General features: G+C 35.3%; 1 protein-coding gene across 4 annotated transcripts in view; it reads right to left on the reverse strand.

The window, feature by feature from the left end:
* RAB28 (RAB28, member RAS oncogene family) overlaps window positions 1-17,375 on the reverse strand; it is a 137,818-nt gene extending 120,443 nt beyond the window's left edge. For all 4 annotated transcript variants that reach the window (XM_033213763.1, XM_033213764.1, XM_033213766.1 and 1 more), the window contains exons 1-3: window positions 17,090-17,375; window positions 12,463-12,559; window positions 7,354-7,442 (exon numbers count right to left, since the gene is read on the reverse strand). In XM_033213763.1, the coding sequence (XP_033069654.1) occupies window positions 7,354-7,442; window positions 12,463-12,559; window positions 17,090-17,164 (261 nt within the window). In that variant the 5' untranslated portion in view covers window positions 17,165-17,375. The remainder of the gene's footprint in view (window positions 1-7,353; window positions 7,443-12,462; window positions 12,560-17,089) is intronic.
* Between the last annotated feature and the right edge of the window lie 397 nt (window positions 17,376-17,772).

Raw genomic sequence — 17,772 nt, forward strand, 5'->3', positions numbered from 1 at the left:
GTGACCACGAATTTGACAATATAAATATAATGGACCAAATCTTTAAAAGACACACATTATCAAAACTATTGACTCTCAGGGCCTCTACTCACCAGCCTCAAAGCCAAACCTCTAAGTACTCACCTCTTCAGGAGCCTCAAATCCCTCAAATACCAGCACCCTCAAATCCCTAAGTCTCTGACCACAACAATCCAGAACTCTTCTGATCCCTTCCAGAAAACTATCGGAATCTTCTCAGCCACAAGAAAGTACAACTCCTGAATGGTATTACCTAGGTTTTCTTCTAGGGTTTTTATGGTATTAGGTCTAACATTTAAGTCTCTAATCCATCTTGAATTAATCTTCGTATAAGGAGTAAGGAAAGGATCCAGTTTCAGCTTTCTATTTACGGCTAGCCAATTTTCCCAGTACCATTTATTAAATAGGGAATCCTTTCCCCATTTCTTGTTTCTCTCAGGTTTGTCAAAGATCAGATGGCTGTAGATGTGTGGTATTATTTCTGAGGACTCTGTTCTGTTCCATTGGTCTATATCTCTGTTTTGGTACCAGTACCATGCTGTTTTGGTTACTGTAGCCTTGTAGTACAGTTTGAAGTCAGGTAGCGTGACATCTCCAGCTTTGTCCTTTTGACTTAGGATTGTCTTGGCAATGCGGGCTCCTTTTTGGTTCCATATGAACTTTAAAGCAGTTTTTTCCAATTCTGTGAAGAAACTCATTGGTAGCTTGATGGGGATGGCATTGAATCTATAAATAACCTTGGGCAGTATGGCCATTTTCATGATATTGATTCTTCCTATCCATGAGCATGGTATGTTCTTCCATGGGCAAGGACTTCATGTCTAAAACACCAAAAGCAACGGCAGCAAAAGCCAAAATTGACAAATGGGATCTAATTAAACTAAAGAGCTTCTGCACAGCAAAAGAAACTACCATCAGAGTGAACAGGCAACCTACAGAATGGGAGAAAATTTTTGCAATCCACTCATCTGACAAAGGGCTAATATCCAGAATCTACAAAGAACTCAAACAAATACACAAGAAAAAAACAACCCCATCAAAAAGTGGGCAAAGGATATGAACAGGCATTTCTCAAAAGAAGACATTCATACAGCCAACAGACACATGAAAAAATGCTCATCATCACTCGCCATCAGAGAAATGCAAATCAAAACCACAATGAGATACCATCTCACACCAGTGAGAATGGCAATCATTCAAAAGTCAGGAAACAACAGGTGTTGGAGAGGATGTGGAGAAATAGGAACACTTTTACACTGTTGGTGGGATTGTAAACTAGTTCAACCATTATGGAAAACAGTATGGCGATTCCTCAAGGATCTAGAACTAGATGTACCATATGACCCAGCCATCCCACTACTGGGTATATACCCAAAGGATTACAAATCATGCTGCTATAAAGACACATGCACACATATGTTTATTGCGGCACTATTCACAATAGCAAAGACTTGGAATCAACCCAAATGTCCATCTGTGACAGACTGGATTAAGAAAATGTGGCACATATACACCATGGAATACTACGCAGCCATAAAAAAAGGATGAGTTTGCGTCCTTTGTAGGGACATGGATGCAGCTGGAAACCATCATTCTTAGCAAGCTATCACAAGAACAGAAAACCAAACACCGCATGTTCTCACTCATAGGTGGAAACTGAACAATGAGATCACTTGGACTCAGGAAGGGGAACATCACACACCGGGGCCTATCATGGGGGGGGGGAGGGGGGAGGGATTGCATTGGGAGTTATACCTGATATAAATGATGAATTGATGGGTGCTGACGAGTTGATGGGTGCAGCACACCAACATGGCACAAGTATACATATGTAACAAACCTGCACATTATGCACATGTACCCTAGAACTTAATGTATAATAAAAAAAAAAAAAAAAAAAGTACAACTCCCTCAAACATGGAATACATCTTGTAGCCTACTTGGGAACTTCTGGATCTAATTTTCTTGGCAATCTTGTAATTCCATTTTTTCTTTTTCTTTTTTTTTTTAAATTTTTATTTATTTTTTTGAGACGGGATCTTGCTGTGTCCCCCAGGCTGGAGAGCAGTGGCGCGATCTTGGCTCACTGCAAGCTCCTCCTCCCGGGTTCACGCCATCCTCCTGCCTCAGCCTCCCGAGTAGCTGGGACTACAGGTGCCCGCCACCACGCCTGGCTAATTGTTTTTTATTTTTTTTAGTAGAGACGGGGTTTCACCATGTTAGCCAGGATGGTCTCGATCTCCTGACCTTGTGATCCACCCACCTCGGCCTCCCAAAGTGCTGGGATTACAGGCTTGAGCCACCATGCCCGGCCTACTTGGCAATCTTATGGTCATCTAAATCCATTGTCATGTCTCATGTCCCAGATAACTTTTGTTATCAACCACATATCTGACATTTATCTCTCTCCTATGTCTTCAACCCCATACCATCCTTTCCTTCCACTTCCCAATTTATCTTTCAGCTGCTGTTCTTCTTCCCAAATCTTCTACATGACCTTTGGAAATCAGATTTCAAGTTTTATAAATCCCTCTTCAACAACAGTTTCCTTCATTTTATGCCTTAACTGCCTTCCTCCAACTTCGATTCCAAGAAAATACTACCATCCATAGTATTTTGTAAACATCAAGATTTTTAGCAAATATTATATAATGTTAGTTTATATAGTAGTTTGCTTTCATCTATTTCACTTACCACCATATCTAATAAGCATGATGAGAGAGTAAATCAAATGGATACCATTTTCAAGGTAATAATTGACAGCAATTTTTTTTTTTTTTTTTAAGAGCTGGGGTCTTGCTCTGTTCCCCAGGCTGGAATGCAGTCATGGCTCACTGCAGCCTTGAACTCCTGGGCTCAAATAATCCTCCCATCTCAGACTCTCTAGTAGTTAGGACTACAAGCGTATACCACAGTGACCAGCTAATTTTTTAAATTTTTTGTAGAGAAAGGGTCTCACTATGTTGCTTAGGCTGGTCTCATGCTCCTGACTTTAAGCAATTATCCTGCCTTGGCCCTCTAAAGCACTGGGATTATGACCCACTGACCTGGCCTTGACAGAAGTTTTGAAAGAACAAACACTGGTGCCTACCAAGTAACAGTCTTGTAAAGCATTGCATAGATATAGTTCTTCAGTGTAACATGTGCTAAACACAGTACACACACTGTTACTGTTTAACGTTCTCAAAAAATGAAAGATTCTCCCATTCCCAAAATGCAGGTTATTTGTTTTCTCCCTTATATGCAAGACAAATAATCTGCTTTAGTTTTTTAGTTATATATAGAAATGAATTAAATCATACAGATTATATAATAGCCATAACAACATATATCTTGCTTTATAAGTATAACCTGTAAGAAACACGCAAAGAAAGTGCACAAACATGTTATAAGTTGGTAAATATCCAACTAAAAAACTTACAGCAAAAGAGAGCAGAAGGTCTTGCAGAGTCCAGTTTTAAGATGCACTCTCTCCCTAGCTGTCATGTAGGCACCAAATCCTTTTGTTGGTACTTAAAAAGCAGGCTCATCTGTGTGGGGCCACTGGTACATAATAGTGGTTATGTTCTACCTCACAAGTGACTACACTTCATTGAGTTTATGCTCAGTGGGTCAGTGTTTGCAAACCACTTAGATTCCAGGACAGAAAGAGCTACAAAAATGAAACATCCAGTCCTTCTCTGAGGTTTGTTATTAGCCTCTGTTAGCCACAGGTTACAGGGCACTAAACACTATGTACTGTGTGTTTGCTCTTAACCACTATGAAAAATCGCCTATAACATCTTTCTAAAGACTCCTAGAAATTTTTAAGTTAATTTAAAATCTGGGAATTTAACTGGGACATATTTCAATTCTTAGAACTAGTTCTTGTCAAAATACCTCACTAATTCTTTTTGGGGTGTCAATTCAATTTAGTTTTCACTAACACTTTCAACAGGCTACTGCTAGCGTTTAAATGCTGCTGTGGGTAAGGGGAGTGAAGAGGGCAAAATAATTGTTTTTATTTGGGTCCAAGTTAACTCCCAGCCTACAAATAAGCTTCTATACAGATGTTAAGAAATGCTTTAAAGAAACAGATTGATTAGTTTAATGACCCAGACATGTATAATTCTTTCTATATACAATACAGAAGTTAGAGAACCTAAAACAAAACCCTAAATAACACATTAAACCGACATCCTGAAAAAGCTTGTCTCAACATTTCTGTGGAAGATTTCTGTCCTGTAGTATACCAAAATCCAAAGTACTCATGAGATAGGTACTATAAAGCATCTATAACTCCAGAAGCAATATAGATCTACTTTGAAGAATAATTATATTATTATGTAAAATTATTGAGTTTATTAAAATGTTATTAGGATGTTTTTGAAATCACTGGTTTTGAAAACTAACATTTTCTCCAATTTATAGTAGTAAATAATGAGTCATAGCCTCTCTAGCCTGGATATAGAATTTAAAAATAATTTAACAAAATAGACCACTGGTCAATGACTTTATGTACTTAACACAGCATTTATTTGGAATCTCTGGAAAGCAGAAAAAAGTTATTATATTATCATCCTTTTTTTTTTTTCTTTATAAACTGAGTCTCGCTCTTTCACCCAGGCTGGAGTAGAATGGCATGATCATAGCTCACTCCAGTCCCCAAACTCCTAGGCTCACGTGATCCTCCCATATCAGTCTCTCAAGTATCAAGGACTACAGGTGTCTGCCACCATGCCCTATCATCTATTTTTAACAATTCATTTCATCATCTCAGAATTCCCAGTTTTGTCAGGCAATTTCATAGAAAGATTCATGAATTTCTCAGAAATACTGTACATTGTTGTTTAATAAAAACACAGTACATGATTATAAGAGTCACAGCAATCGTAAAGTGAAAACAATAAAACTCTCTCAAAGTCAATATGTACCTTCAAGATAGAAACCTTATACAACAAGGTCTAAGAAATATAACATTCACTTTCTCCCAAGAAATAAAGTACCTTAAAAAATAATGAAGATATTTTACTAAACTTGTGGACTTTCAAAAACGATGGAAATTCTTGAAATGTCTACCAATGTTCTCATTAATGTCTGCTGATTGTAGGCAGCTTTGTAATAACATAAAATATATACTGTCAAAAACTGACTTAAGGAAATGGTCACAAAATACTGTGAGTACACTAAATGATACTGATTATATATTTTTTATTTATTTTGTTTTTTAAAGATGGAGTGTCACTTGTCACCCAGACTGAAATGCAGTAGTGTGATCACAGCTCACTGCAACCTCAAAATCCTGGGCTCAAGTGATCCTCCCACCTGTGCCTCCCAATTAGCTGGGATTACAGGCATGAGCCACTGCGTATAGCTGATTATACACTTTAGAATGGTTAACTTTATAATACACAAATTTCACATCAATATTAATTTTTATATAATAGTAATAAATCTTAAATAATTTAAATAAATTAGATAATAAAGTTTTAAATGATTTGAAGATAGAATTAATAGAATTCAACACATGGGCATAATATTCCCTTAATTTTTAAGGAAAGAAAAAATGTATTAATTGAATTATATATTATTATTTACCCTGAAATGCATAAAGTCCTGCTGTTCTCCACTAACTCTAGTTGCACCTATAAATCATAAAAGACTATTCCATTTGACACCAAGAGTCAAATTTCATTAGAAGTTAGATCGAATCTTCATTTTCTTAAAAATCCTATATGTGGCCTTATAGACAGATTTTATGGAACAAAGATAAGAGTGTTATTTTCCCATGTTATCAACCACATGAATGAAACAAGAACTGTGGCTTCCCACAAATCTCTGTCCAGTAAGTTTTATCTAGCTTAGTATCCACTTTAATCAGTTTAAAACAGAAAAATAAATAAATAAAACAAAAAAGCCATACACAAAATTCTGAGATGTACTTTTTAAGAGAAAAATGAACATGCATAAAATATCAAAGTCACTTAACCACAGATGAAAATGCTATAAATGTGAACAGAAAAATTTTGCAGGAGACAAAAAGCCAAATCTCTATATCAGCAATGCAAAATATCAAAACTCTGGGGTCTTTATATGTGATTCAGAACCATATTAGCCTCTATAACCATACTGTCCTTCTCTGACTATTTCATAAAATAAATCAGAATCTATTTTTCACCCACAATCAAGGCAATGGTACTTGACATGAACCAAACTTTGTACAGCAGTGCTTAACATACTATATCTCCATCCTATAGAATCATTTATTATGAGCAACATGGTTCCACATAACCAAGTTATATTTGTCCCACTTAAAATACCAAACTCTAATAAAGAACTAAAAATTTTTACTACTACCCCTATGTCTCCAGATGATGTAGAAGATATACACTAATTAAAAGTAGAGAAAAAAAGCAAAAATAAAGAAATAGCACAAGTATTACATACAGAGCTCAGTAAGCACAACGTACTTAATATTTGGCTATATACCATATTCTCTACTTCATCGGATGATTACTTTCAATAGTATTACTGCATTTCTAAAGTGTGTCATTTAATCAAAAGCAATCTGCCAAATATTAAAAAGACAATTCTTCAGTGAACATGCTCAGAGAGAAATGATTAGCTTTTTAAAGTATATTACCACCCTGTATATTTTCTATTTGTATAATAACTTTATTTAAAATCTTATAAATTATATCAATATAAGCTCACGGAGAACATAAGCTCATGTGGCCAAATTTATGTAATTATTCAGGTCATTTTTCATTTTTCACTTTCATTTTTCTTGCTCTACATGGATTTTCATCTGAAAATACAGCATTATCATAAATTATTGTACGTGTTTCATATATACACTGTCATATTTAGTTATCTGATAGAAAATATTGACATGTCTATTAAATCTGAAAAGCTATCAATATTTATTGCACAAAAATATAGACATATAGATATGCTTTTAGTCCTTGTAACTTAAAATGAAGTTAAATTTTCATCCCTGTATTTTTCACTCAGTTTATTTGAAAGTAGTCACTATAACCAAACCAGCTAATAAATATCAAAATATCATTTAGCACTGCATTTATTGAACTGCTAACAATAACACCTAGTAATATAAATACCATACGAAAGCTGTTAAAGAGTTTTCCTATTCCCTCACTCAAATCATTCCAAACATAATTTGGAGAGAATGAAACCAAAGGACTAGCACAAACATAAAATTATTCTCTCTACATATCAGATAAAAAGTTAGAAAGAAAGTATGTGTGTGTGTATGTGCATTTGGGTGTAGGTTTGCAATGTGTGCTTGTAAATGCTATACTTTCAATACTGGAATAATCAGAATTCATATCATACCTGTGCTCCATAGATATATTTATCCAACATTTTGCCTCCTATTGTCTGCCCTCCTATATCCCAAATTTGAAGGGTAACATTCAAGTTTCCTAGAATATAAAAAATGAATATAAAAATAAGAATATCAAAAAAATTAAGTAACAATACAACAACTGACACAGTATCACAGAATACTAAGTCACATTAAGAAACTGAGCTCAATTTGCCTTTATGTACAGGCTCACATGATATTTGGAACTGTGAAAACAATGTCAAAAGAAATCATAGTGGAGAATCTAGTTTTATCCTTTTACTCCATTTCCATGGAACCATATTTACAATCACTTTCAAAACAAAACAAAGTAAGCTTTAATTTATAAACTTAAGCCTCAGAAAAATGTTTTTCTTAGAGAATAGAATGAAACACATGTCCATGGAGCAAGAAATGTACTTTAAAAATAAAAACTGAAGCTTTATATACTCAACCATCCAATCATATATATGAATTCTGTTGTAGGTTCTAAACTCTATGGGTTCTAAAACTCATGGAATAATAGCAAACCATAAAAATGCACCCATAATTTCAGCTCAAATTAATGAATCTTTTTATAATGTGATTGTCAGCTACTCTAGGATATGGCAAACATAGCCAAAAAATTACGTTTTCAAATTTAACCCATCAAATAGAAACACATTTGATAGCCCTATTCAGAACAAATGTAGGATACATACCATGTATATCACTAAATATTACAATGTATTCAAACTTGTTCAAAGCATTTCCATTTAAACAAACTATGTATACTTCCAAGCCTTCATAAAATAGTGTAACTAATCATCTTCCCCTATGAGCATTATAAAAGCATTCTAAAAGGGAATCTTTAAAATCCTTTCATGCATTTTGTAAAATATTTGGTTGATACAAAAATTTATGAGATAAGCTGTTCTCTCTTCTCAATGCAACTGATGAGTATGCTTACAAAAGCGAAACTATGCTATTTAGTTGAACATTTTAAACGATATCCCTCATAAAACTACGGAGTTTTCTCCAGAGTCTCAATTAGCACTTTCTGAATGATTTGCAAATCAAAAGAAAATAAAATAAAAGGTTAGAAACTGAAAAATGATCTCATTTCCAAAAAAGATTATAAAGATATAAATTTATACGCCACTAAAATCAGAGACAGTTAGTCATACCATTTAACTATGCAACTGAAAAGAAAAAGACATTTGATTAACCAGCACAGTTTTCTAAATTTTGGTGAGTTTGTATTACAATCTTTCCATTATTTAAACATAGGTTGCTCCATCTGCCATCGTGCAGAGGATTTCCACGAGGAACTTCCATTAACATTAATGAGCGCTAATGTTTTATCACCATCATTATTTCCACAGACACATACTTTCTACACTTACACTAATGACCAAAATGTTCTGAAAGCCCTATGAATATAAAAACCAAAATGTCACAGACTAAGATGTGTCCAAAAACTTATACAAATCGAATTTCTTAAAAATCTAAATTTTTTGAGATTCAAGGCTGAAATAATTCTTCTATAATGCTGTCTCAAATTAAGCAGATGAGAAAGGGCTAGCCATCACTAAGAAGTATATATAATCGTTTCAGAAACCCCTAAGCAGGCAGTAGGCTATTCATTTTACTTGCACAACTCTTTAGAGTTATTTGATTACTTCAAAAGACAGTGCTTAACAATACTAACTTTTACAGAGGAAGATTTTAGGCAATACTAAATAAGTACTAAAAGGTGTTTAATCCCATTTTTTTCAGAGCCAACAGTCCTTATTACTTAACCTCACAACAAAAAATATAAAGCTTTCTTCTTTAAGTTCTGATATTCAGATCCTATCTGAATGAGGTGTTGTGAACACTTTGACTACAATTTCAGGAACATGATCTTCATTACATGTTTTCAAATTCTGACTACAATCGTATCAAGACCCTAAATCATCTATCTATCCAATTGTCTCCCATATTCATGTGTTGAGGATACTTTTTAAATGCATGCCTTTCCAAATAAACCCTGTTGTCAGTGTCTGCCTGTTTTTTTAAACATATAATTTATAGTGACTCAGAAATAAAAATAGCTGCGAATTACTGATAGTCCACTAATACAGAATGCTAACAAAAAATTACTATCTTTACAGTTTCAACAAATGATATTAACTTCATATTACTTCTTATATCCAGAAATATAGTTTTAACTCCACACTTTAATTTTAGGATTATTAACACATAAAACTAAAAATAAAATGTGGATTCCTTATTTGAGGAGCAAAATCGCATGAGGATATGATTCAAATCAATATTCATTTTTGTTTTTGCAGGCATAAACATATGAATTCTCCTAGTATATTTTCAAGATGACACACCTATAACGCTATATAAGAATATTCAAATAATATTATAATTTTGTTTAAATCAAGAATCTAATACAAATTTCTAACCAATACAGAACATTAAGGAAATTGTCAGAAATCTAATCCCAAACCCAGAATGCTGCAAAATTCCTGCTCCTCTGTAAGAAACGACATGTAACTAGAAGAAAAAATAAAATAAATGAGGTGACAAAACACAGGTAAGTTGCTTTTGGTATGAATTAAAGCCACCAAGAGGATTCAACAGTGACCTTGTAAAAGTACACTTGGTGCCTTGGTTAACCTTACTTAAAGTGCTGCATAGTCAAGATGGAACTAAAAACACAAGTCTGCCCACTTCTTGTACTAAAGACTTAGAAATCTTTTTCACAGTAGAACGCTGTTTACTGGACTCTACCCACAAGCTTCCTGAAAGTATTTTGACTAAGACTCTTAAGAAGCTCTATCAGCAGAATCTCTAACAGATACACTATTTTAAGCAGTAAAATCTGCACAGTGGTTGCATCCAGACTATACAGCATACCAGTTCATGAAATATACTAAAATGGATGAGTATTTGCAAAGTAATGATCTTGAAAACTTGCATGAAGAGAATGTAAATAAATGGACAGGAGGTTTACACCCCTAACAATCTAACTGGTCAGAGGACTTACTAGACTACTAACAAATATTAGATTCACTGACTATGCTATAAATTCAATAAAGCTACCTGTAATGTTTTATTCAGCTAATGATACATTAATGATCCTACATTTGGCAGTTATAATGAATTTAAAGTATATAAAGAATAATTATAAACCTTGTAATTTATTCACCTCATTTCTTAATATACTTATTAATTATATAAAAACAAAATATATTAAAATATTTTTTTCTTACTGAAATTTCTACCATAAGTTTGAGTCTGTTAAGTAGCATAAAACCAACTGCCTTAAAAAAAAATAGAACTTTTTTTCTGGAACTTTACCATCAAAATAAAAACTTAACTAGGAAAATGAAAATATACATTCATTAATAGTATACATGCCCTAATGTCATTTTTTAACCTAAGTACTGTGTAAGTCTAAAACATTATACTATTAATCTAGATTTCAAGAATATCAAATATTTTTTACAAAGTAATCAAACTTTTTAAATTGGTAGTGCTGTGCTACAGGTCGGAAATCATCACATATATCGCCTGTATGAAATGTCTAAAAACCAGTCTTGGTTTTTAATATTTGAGTAGGTACTTGTTTCTTTATTTAAGCTTTTCAACTAAAAAATGAGAAATATCAAAAGTAATGAGACAAAAAGTTGGTGTGGTGGTTTTTCAAATTAAGCATCAAAACAAAATAGCCAAGAGCAAAATACTATATTGAGATTCTCTGCGTACAACCGGCATCTGTGAAAAAAACTGCTGCAAAAATAAGCTTCCAGGCTCTATATTATGTGATTTGTGTATGTATTCGGCTAGTGACTGCTATTAAGAATTCTGAATGCAGCACAGATTATTGGTAAGACGAAGAATAATAAAATTTAAATGACGTTTTCAGTTTTGGATACATTAAAAGAAAATACAAATGAAACAAAGTACGCATATGTTTCTCCTTAAACCTTTTGCTGAACAATAACCCAGTAATGGAAAAATTTAAATTATTTTTTTTCTCATGGGATATCCCCTAATCTATTTTTCACTGGTAGCCAAATACAAACCATCACAAAATATAACAAAGTATATTACTAAGGAGATAAGAAGAATACCTCCATTACCAAGAGTTTTCATTAGCTACTCTAAAACTTTCATGGGGAGTTGTCTGATAGATGGGGTGTCTCAGAGGTTAACATATTTCAATAATAATTGGAATGTATTAAACCCCTTCCCACTATATCACTCACATTTCAGTACATGAATCTGACATTACACTTGCAACCGTTTTCTCCAAATGTGCTTCCTCACAGAGGAGAGGGACGGATGGTTTATAAAGTCAATCAAGATAAACTGCTTTTAATAAAATACTTTAAACATATAATTTAACCATTGAAATTGAAAGGACAGCATTTTAAAGCCCCAATTGTTCAGAAACTAATTTAAAACATAAACCACTCTTTCTTTGTTATTATTTCCCCGTATTTCCCACAAAATGTGCTGCAACTGGCATCTAAATAGTTTCTTTGCATGGTGAAGTGAAACATCTTGAATGCTCAAACTGTATTTTTATGAGTGCCTAGGGACCCTAAATTTTAGTGGTCTATTAAATGCCAGCAATTTCATGCTGCCTTGCATAAAACAGCATTCACATATTAGAGCACAGAAGTTCCATAGCTACATTATACCTCTGTTCCAACTTTAAACAAAAAACTAAAGCAGAGGCAAATCAAAATAATATTTTAAAAAATAATCCTTCCCAATCTTTTCACATTTTGTTAATATAATATCTGTTAACAAATGTATAGCACTTAATTTTTTAAAAGCTTTTCAGAATTTTATAAGCAACCATTGTTTATCCTCAAAAAATGTATAGTAGCCAAAAACAGGGAAGGAGTGGGAGAGTATATAAACTTTTTCTCACACCCATGGACAATATGCCTTCATGACAGATAGTGATGCAAGTTAACCTCCCTAAGATAAATTTACTGAATATATACATCTTCATGTAGAAGCAGCCCTAAAATTTTACACATTTCTTTCTTATGCCATTTATTGTAAGATTTTTTTATAATCTTCTACGTTAAGACTTTTTAGTCTCTTACCTGGCAATGTTATCCTTCTCAGAAAGAAATCCAGTCCTATAGTTTGTTTGTACCGTTTCCCAAAAGTTTCTTGAGCAAAACACGTAGCTAAGGAGGTCTAAAAAATTGATGCACAGAATGTCAAAATTAATTCATTAAAGAAATTTAATCATAAGACCACTACTAAATCTTATTAAGCAATCTTAACATGTATACTCCAATTAATCCAACAAGCAACTTTAAGCAGTTCTAATCAGTTACAAGGCCGGGAGAGACTTAACACCACCAGGTAAATTTCACTTGCCAGCAGCTATCAGTAGGGACAATAAACTAATGGGTTAGATCTCTTTAAATCCCCTGCTTGTCAAGATCCTTTTCCTTGCTGAAAATCAGAATTTGAGAGTTATCAACAGAAAAAAAAAAAAAAAACTAAAATAATAACAATAATAAAGATCTGAATTATTTTAAAACATAATTAAAGATCTTATCTAACTTAGATCAGTTTCTGAGGCTAAATATTCTAAGGGTAGCTGAGCCCTCAGCTAATAACAAGAAGCATTAAGGAGGGAGAAATCTGCTTACAGAATTTTTCTTTTTCCCACAGGAAAAGTATCATGTCTAATTTTTCTTTATTTTTAAAGATGTTAATGGAAAATGACCCTAAAGAATGACTGTGACAATATGTATCTTTTAAATAAAGAAGCTGGTATTTTTAAGATTAATATAAAGCAGACAAAATGAATATTTTCCATCCAAGAACCATAATGCCAAGAAGTCACAAGCTATTATAACCAGAACACATATACATTTTTTTAAATAGAAACTCAAAGTTTTAGTCAAAAACTCTGGAGTTTTCTTTTTAAAGTATCATTTCTTATCAAAGCAAAAGAATTATTATTCTAATAACAACTAAATAACAATAACTCAACAAATTCTTAAATATTTTAAATGCACTATTTTTATTTATAAACTTCCTCCAAAAAAGAGAAAGGCAACTTCACTTAGCTTTTATGCTCTTCAAGACAGACTCCCTATGTTAAGAGAAAATAGCTGTTTTTTATTTTAAAAGTTAAAATTACATGTCAAGTCTTAAAATAATGAAAACTAAGATAAAATTTCCAAAACAGCTGATTACAGTTCATTATGACATAAGCAGTACAACAGTGCAAAAGAAAATTTGGTCAAACTTCAATTCCTTTTAGCAAGTTCATCAAAAATTCCTTTTACACAGAACAATATTTTTCACACAAATGGTAATTTGGACACCGTAACTCCAAATATTTTTGTGTTTAAATACCCAGAATTTGTAATAAATTTCTAAGATAATTGGCCAAGTATTTGTTGAGCACTACCATGTGAAGGGTATTCTGCTAGACATCTAGCAACAAACACATTTGTTATATTTTTGACACATGTAACAATATCAAAACTGAGAGATCAGAATTGAAAAGATAGGTATTTCTTTCTACAGGCTTTTGTTTCTCATTTACACTATATTATTCTACTGACCTTATCTAACTTACACCACAAAATCATCTTTGATGAGGTTTAGAATTCTAGAAAAAAATAATTATCACTACTTATATTATTACAGGTAATTCAAAATATTTAATAGACTGATGGTTAAAGGTCAAAGAGAAACTGAAGGCATGTGTAACATCCACATAATGTCATTTGAGATAATTTTTCATTTTAAAAAATCGCAGAGTTCAATATTTTCATATTAAGGAGTATTCAGAAAACTTCTAAGGAAGTTTCTTTTCCTGAAAAAGTGACTTCCAGATTTTGAAAGCCCTGCTTTCACACTTTTGAGGCAAATATAAAGTTGGGATTTTCAATTGGAATCGAGTATAAACTGTCAAAAATACAGGTTACTGGGAACATACAGAGTATTAAAGTTCTTACTATATCATCTCCCAATATCTTGAGACAAAAATTGAACAGAGAATCAACTGAATTAGTGTTGGTCACTTTCTCTTCAATTATCTAGACTGCATGCAATTTTACACATTCAATAATTTCTCAAGTCACTGTATAAATATCCTTCTTAATCACAGGTATTAAGTGAAAAACTAGCTCCCATATCAGAAATATTTTTATCTGAATCTTTGTATTTTTTGATTTGGAAAACTTCTACTAACATTTTTGATTTGGTAAATTTCTACTAACATTTTTTAACCACATTACATTTACAAACACTGAAAAGACAGAAAAAAGGAATATTTTGCCTCAAAAAGCTCTTAAGAGATTATGTAATAAAAGAAAAACTATGAATCAGAAAAGGAAATAGAAACACGTGATACTGGAGGGAGGAGCTAAATTTCTCTTGGAGAAACTGTTAAGTCATCATCTCAATACTCTACTGCATCTGTCAGTGTGTTGAAAAACGTTCAGAGTTAGATTGAGCAGGAAAAACAAATGCTAGGAAAAAAGAGCCAAGAGTTAAATCAGGATACAAATAAGAATGAAAGAGAGGCTGAGTTCACAAAGAAAAGAACAATAAAGGAAAAAGAATGGGAATGTTGGTGGCTGCCAAGTATTTGAGAACTTAATAGGGTATGAAAAAAAATTATTGATTTAAGAATAATGAAAGAAGGTTAGGTGTCAGATGTCTGCGTCTGGAAGTTCCTATTAGAAAAAACTGTTACAGTTTTAAAATAAGTTATTTAGGCAAGATGATGAAGATTAAGTCAGAGTACCATAAAAAATATTACTGTTATCCTTTAAAGCAGAATGATAATACTAACTCAAAAACACGGAAGTGAAAAAAATTATGCTGTCCTATACCAGAAAAAATTTTAAACAGAAATAAAAAACCGTAATTATTCACACTAAATTAGCAACAAAGGGAAAACGTGTATGATAGGCTAAATAAAAAACTCAGACCCAAAATTATGAACAAATTTCACTGAGTAATATATGTACAATAAATACTGTTAGAAAAATGAACAAAAGTTTAAAGAATTATGATAGCATATAGGATAACGAGCAATTTTTGTGTCTTTTTACAAATGTATTATGTTATGGGTTGTCATTATCATTTTAAATGGGAAATAAGAACAGTTATGAATTGAATACAGTAAAATTTAAGAGCCAAAACCTTAGACGGCCTTCAAAAGAAAATCTAAATGATGAGGAAACTGTAAAAATCTAACAAACCTTTTATTGAATAAAGGTGTTAGAAACAATGATGATTTATCTACAGCAATTCATTCATTCGAAAAGTTTACTAAGTATACAAAAATTAATATACTTTATAAAGAAAAGTTACCCCAAGTTCCTTTCTTCCCCCAAAGTTTAAATGTAATCATAGCATATTGTTTTCCTCAGCTTTAAAAATCTGTAACAAAGGATCCAAGAAGACAAGAAAAAAACAACAAAATACTCCAAATTTTGCATATGAAATTTTACACCTTTCCCAGGGGATCTCGAAACCCAAATGTCAGAACCAAAAGCAGAAGCAGCTATGCCAGGGAGGATGCAAAGAGAAGTCGTCACCAGAGAAACCAGGGTCCAAACTGCGACCAGCAACAGGGAAATGTGAAGCCTTAAACAGGAAATAAGAGCCTGGGTTTCTTTAGACTATGGTTGGGATAAGGGAGGGGAGTAGAGGGGAGATAAACTTTAGCAATAATCCCAGAAAGTGTTGGCGCCTTTGACAGAAGCATGGGTAAGAAGGCATCCGGGTAGAGGCTCTTCAATTTGTTTGTTGGTGGAGGGATCATAGACCTCTCTGAGATCTTATGGATCGTCTCCCCAGAGCAAGCACCGGGCAGTGTTTAGTCCATTTCAGGAGTTTCACAACCTTGGGGTAGGAGCCGCTGCCTAGTAGATAATAAGACTGACGCTGCCTGATACTCTCAAGCCCGCACTCATTCATTCGACCAGGGATCCCTTTTGTCACGCAAGCAGCTCTAGCCTCAGCATCCTGCCCATAACAGGAGCTCCATAAACACTTGTTGACTGACTCCTTGTACCGAGTGCTGAGCTGGAAAGAGAGGTGATGAACAGGTATGATACTAAAATAGCAACTAACGTGTATAGAGTGGACACTGTGCTCTAAAGGTTTTATGTGTATTTTCACATTTAATATGTATTTTCACATTTCTCCCTTTGCGGCGGCCCTTTTCAATACCCATCTTACAGATGAAGCTCAAACTGATTAGCAATTTGCCCTCCAATGACTCGACGACTAAGTGGCGGAGCCCCCAATTCTCACCCGGGAAATACTGATCCCAGAGTCACGCTCCTGGGGGTTCACGGTGCAGTGGAAGCATGAGAAACGGTAAAGGGGGTGGGAGGGGAGGAGCAAGTGTGACCTGGACTACAAGTAAGAGGAGCTAAGATGCCTTGGCAAACCCCTGCCAGTCCTGAGAGGCGGGAAGCTGAAAGGCTGGCCCGAGTCTTGCTGGAGTTCGCAATCCAGACGGCGAGTTAGGAAGTGACTTTTTTTTAAGGGGGAGCTGGACAGCGTCGGCCTTCACCAAGCGCCCATTTCGTGTCTGGCCTCAGGCCACACAACCAGACGGGCCCGGGCCTAGAAGCCCGAGAGCTCGGGGTAACTAGGCGACGCCGGGCGGCGGGGAGGAGGCCGGGGAGCGCCGGGGTTCCTGCAGGCCAGGGACGGCGGGCCTGCTCGAGGACTGACCTTCCCGGAGGCGCCGTCCCCCAGCACGACGATTTTCAGTTGCCGGTCCTGGCTCTCCTCCTCAGAGTCCGACATGGTGTCCCGGGAACCAGGCCCGCCCCCCGAGGTGGAGGGGGAAACGGAAGGAGGAAGGCTCCGGGGGCGGGGGAGAGGAGGAAGGGAGGTAGCGGCGGCAGGACCCCCGCCCCGGTGTCTCCGCTCAGGCAGTAGGGATACGAAGAGAATCACTCGCCAGGCGCCATCTTGCCCACCTCCCCGCCCTCTGCGCGCGGCCCCGCCCCCTGCGCGCACGTCGGGCGCGCGCCCCCGCTTCAGAGCCAACCCGCGCCGACCGCCGGCCTCCCTGACGAGCCGAACCACTCGCGGCCCTGGACTGGTGGGGGGGACATGCTGGCGGGAGAGGCTAATTGCTGCGTTGCCCTTCGGGAGGTAGTTGGCTAGAAGAAGAAAAGAAGTGTTCGTTCAAATTAAGGAGAGAAAACGGCAGCAGAACAGCTTTCAGGCGTTCCATCAAATTCCCTTTTCTCCTTCCCTCTTGAGAAAGTCTCTGAAGGGAATGGTTCAGCCTGACGGGGTGGAGCAGTGACGCTCCAACCCGGCTATGCGCCAGGGTTGCCTGGCAGCCAGGAGTTCGAGGACCGGCGGCGGGGTGGGGCCTGTCTCCGGTCACCAGGGACGCCGGT

The sequence above is a fragment of the Trachypithecus francoisi genome, unplaced genomic scaffold, assembly GCF_009764315.1.
Source record: "Trachypithecus francoisi isolate TF-2019V2 unplaced genomic scaffold, Tfra_2.0 Lachesis_group1, whole genome shotgun sequence".
In the NCBI taxonomy this organism is placed as follows: domain Eukaryota; kingdom Metazoa; phylum Chordata; class Mammalia; order Primates; family Cercopithecidae; genus Trachypithecus; species Trachypithecus francoisi.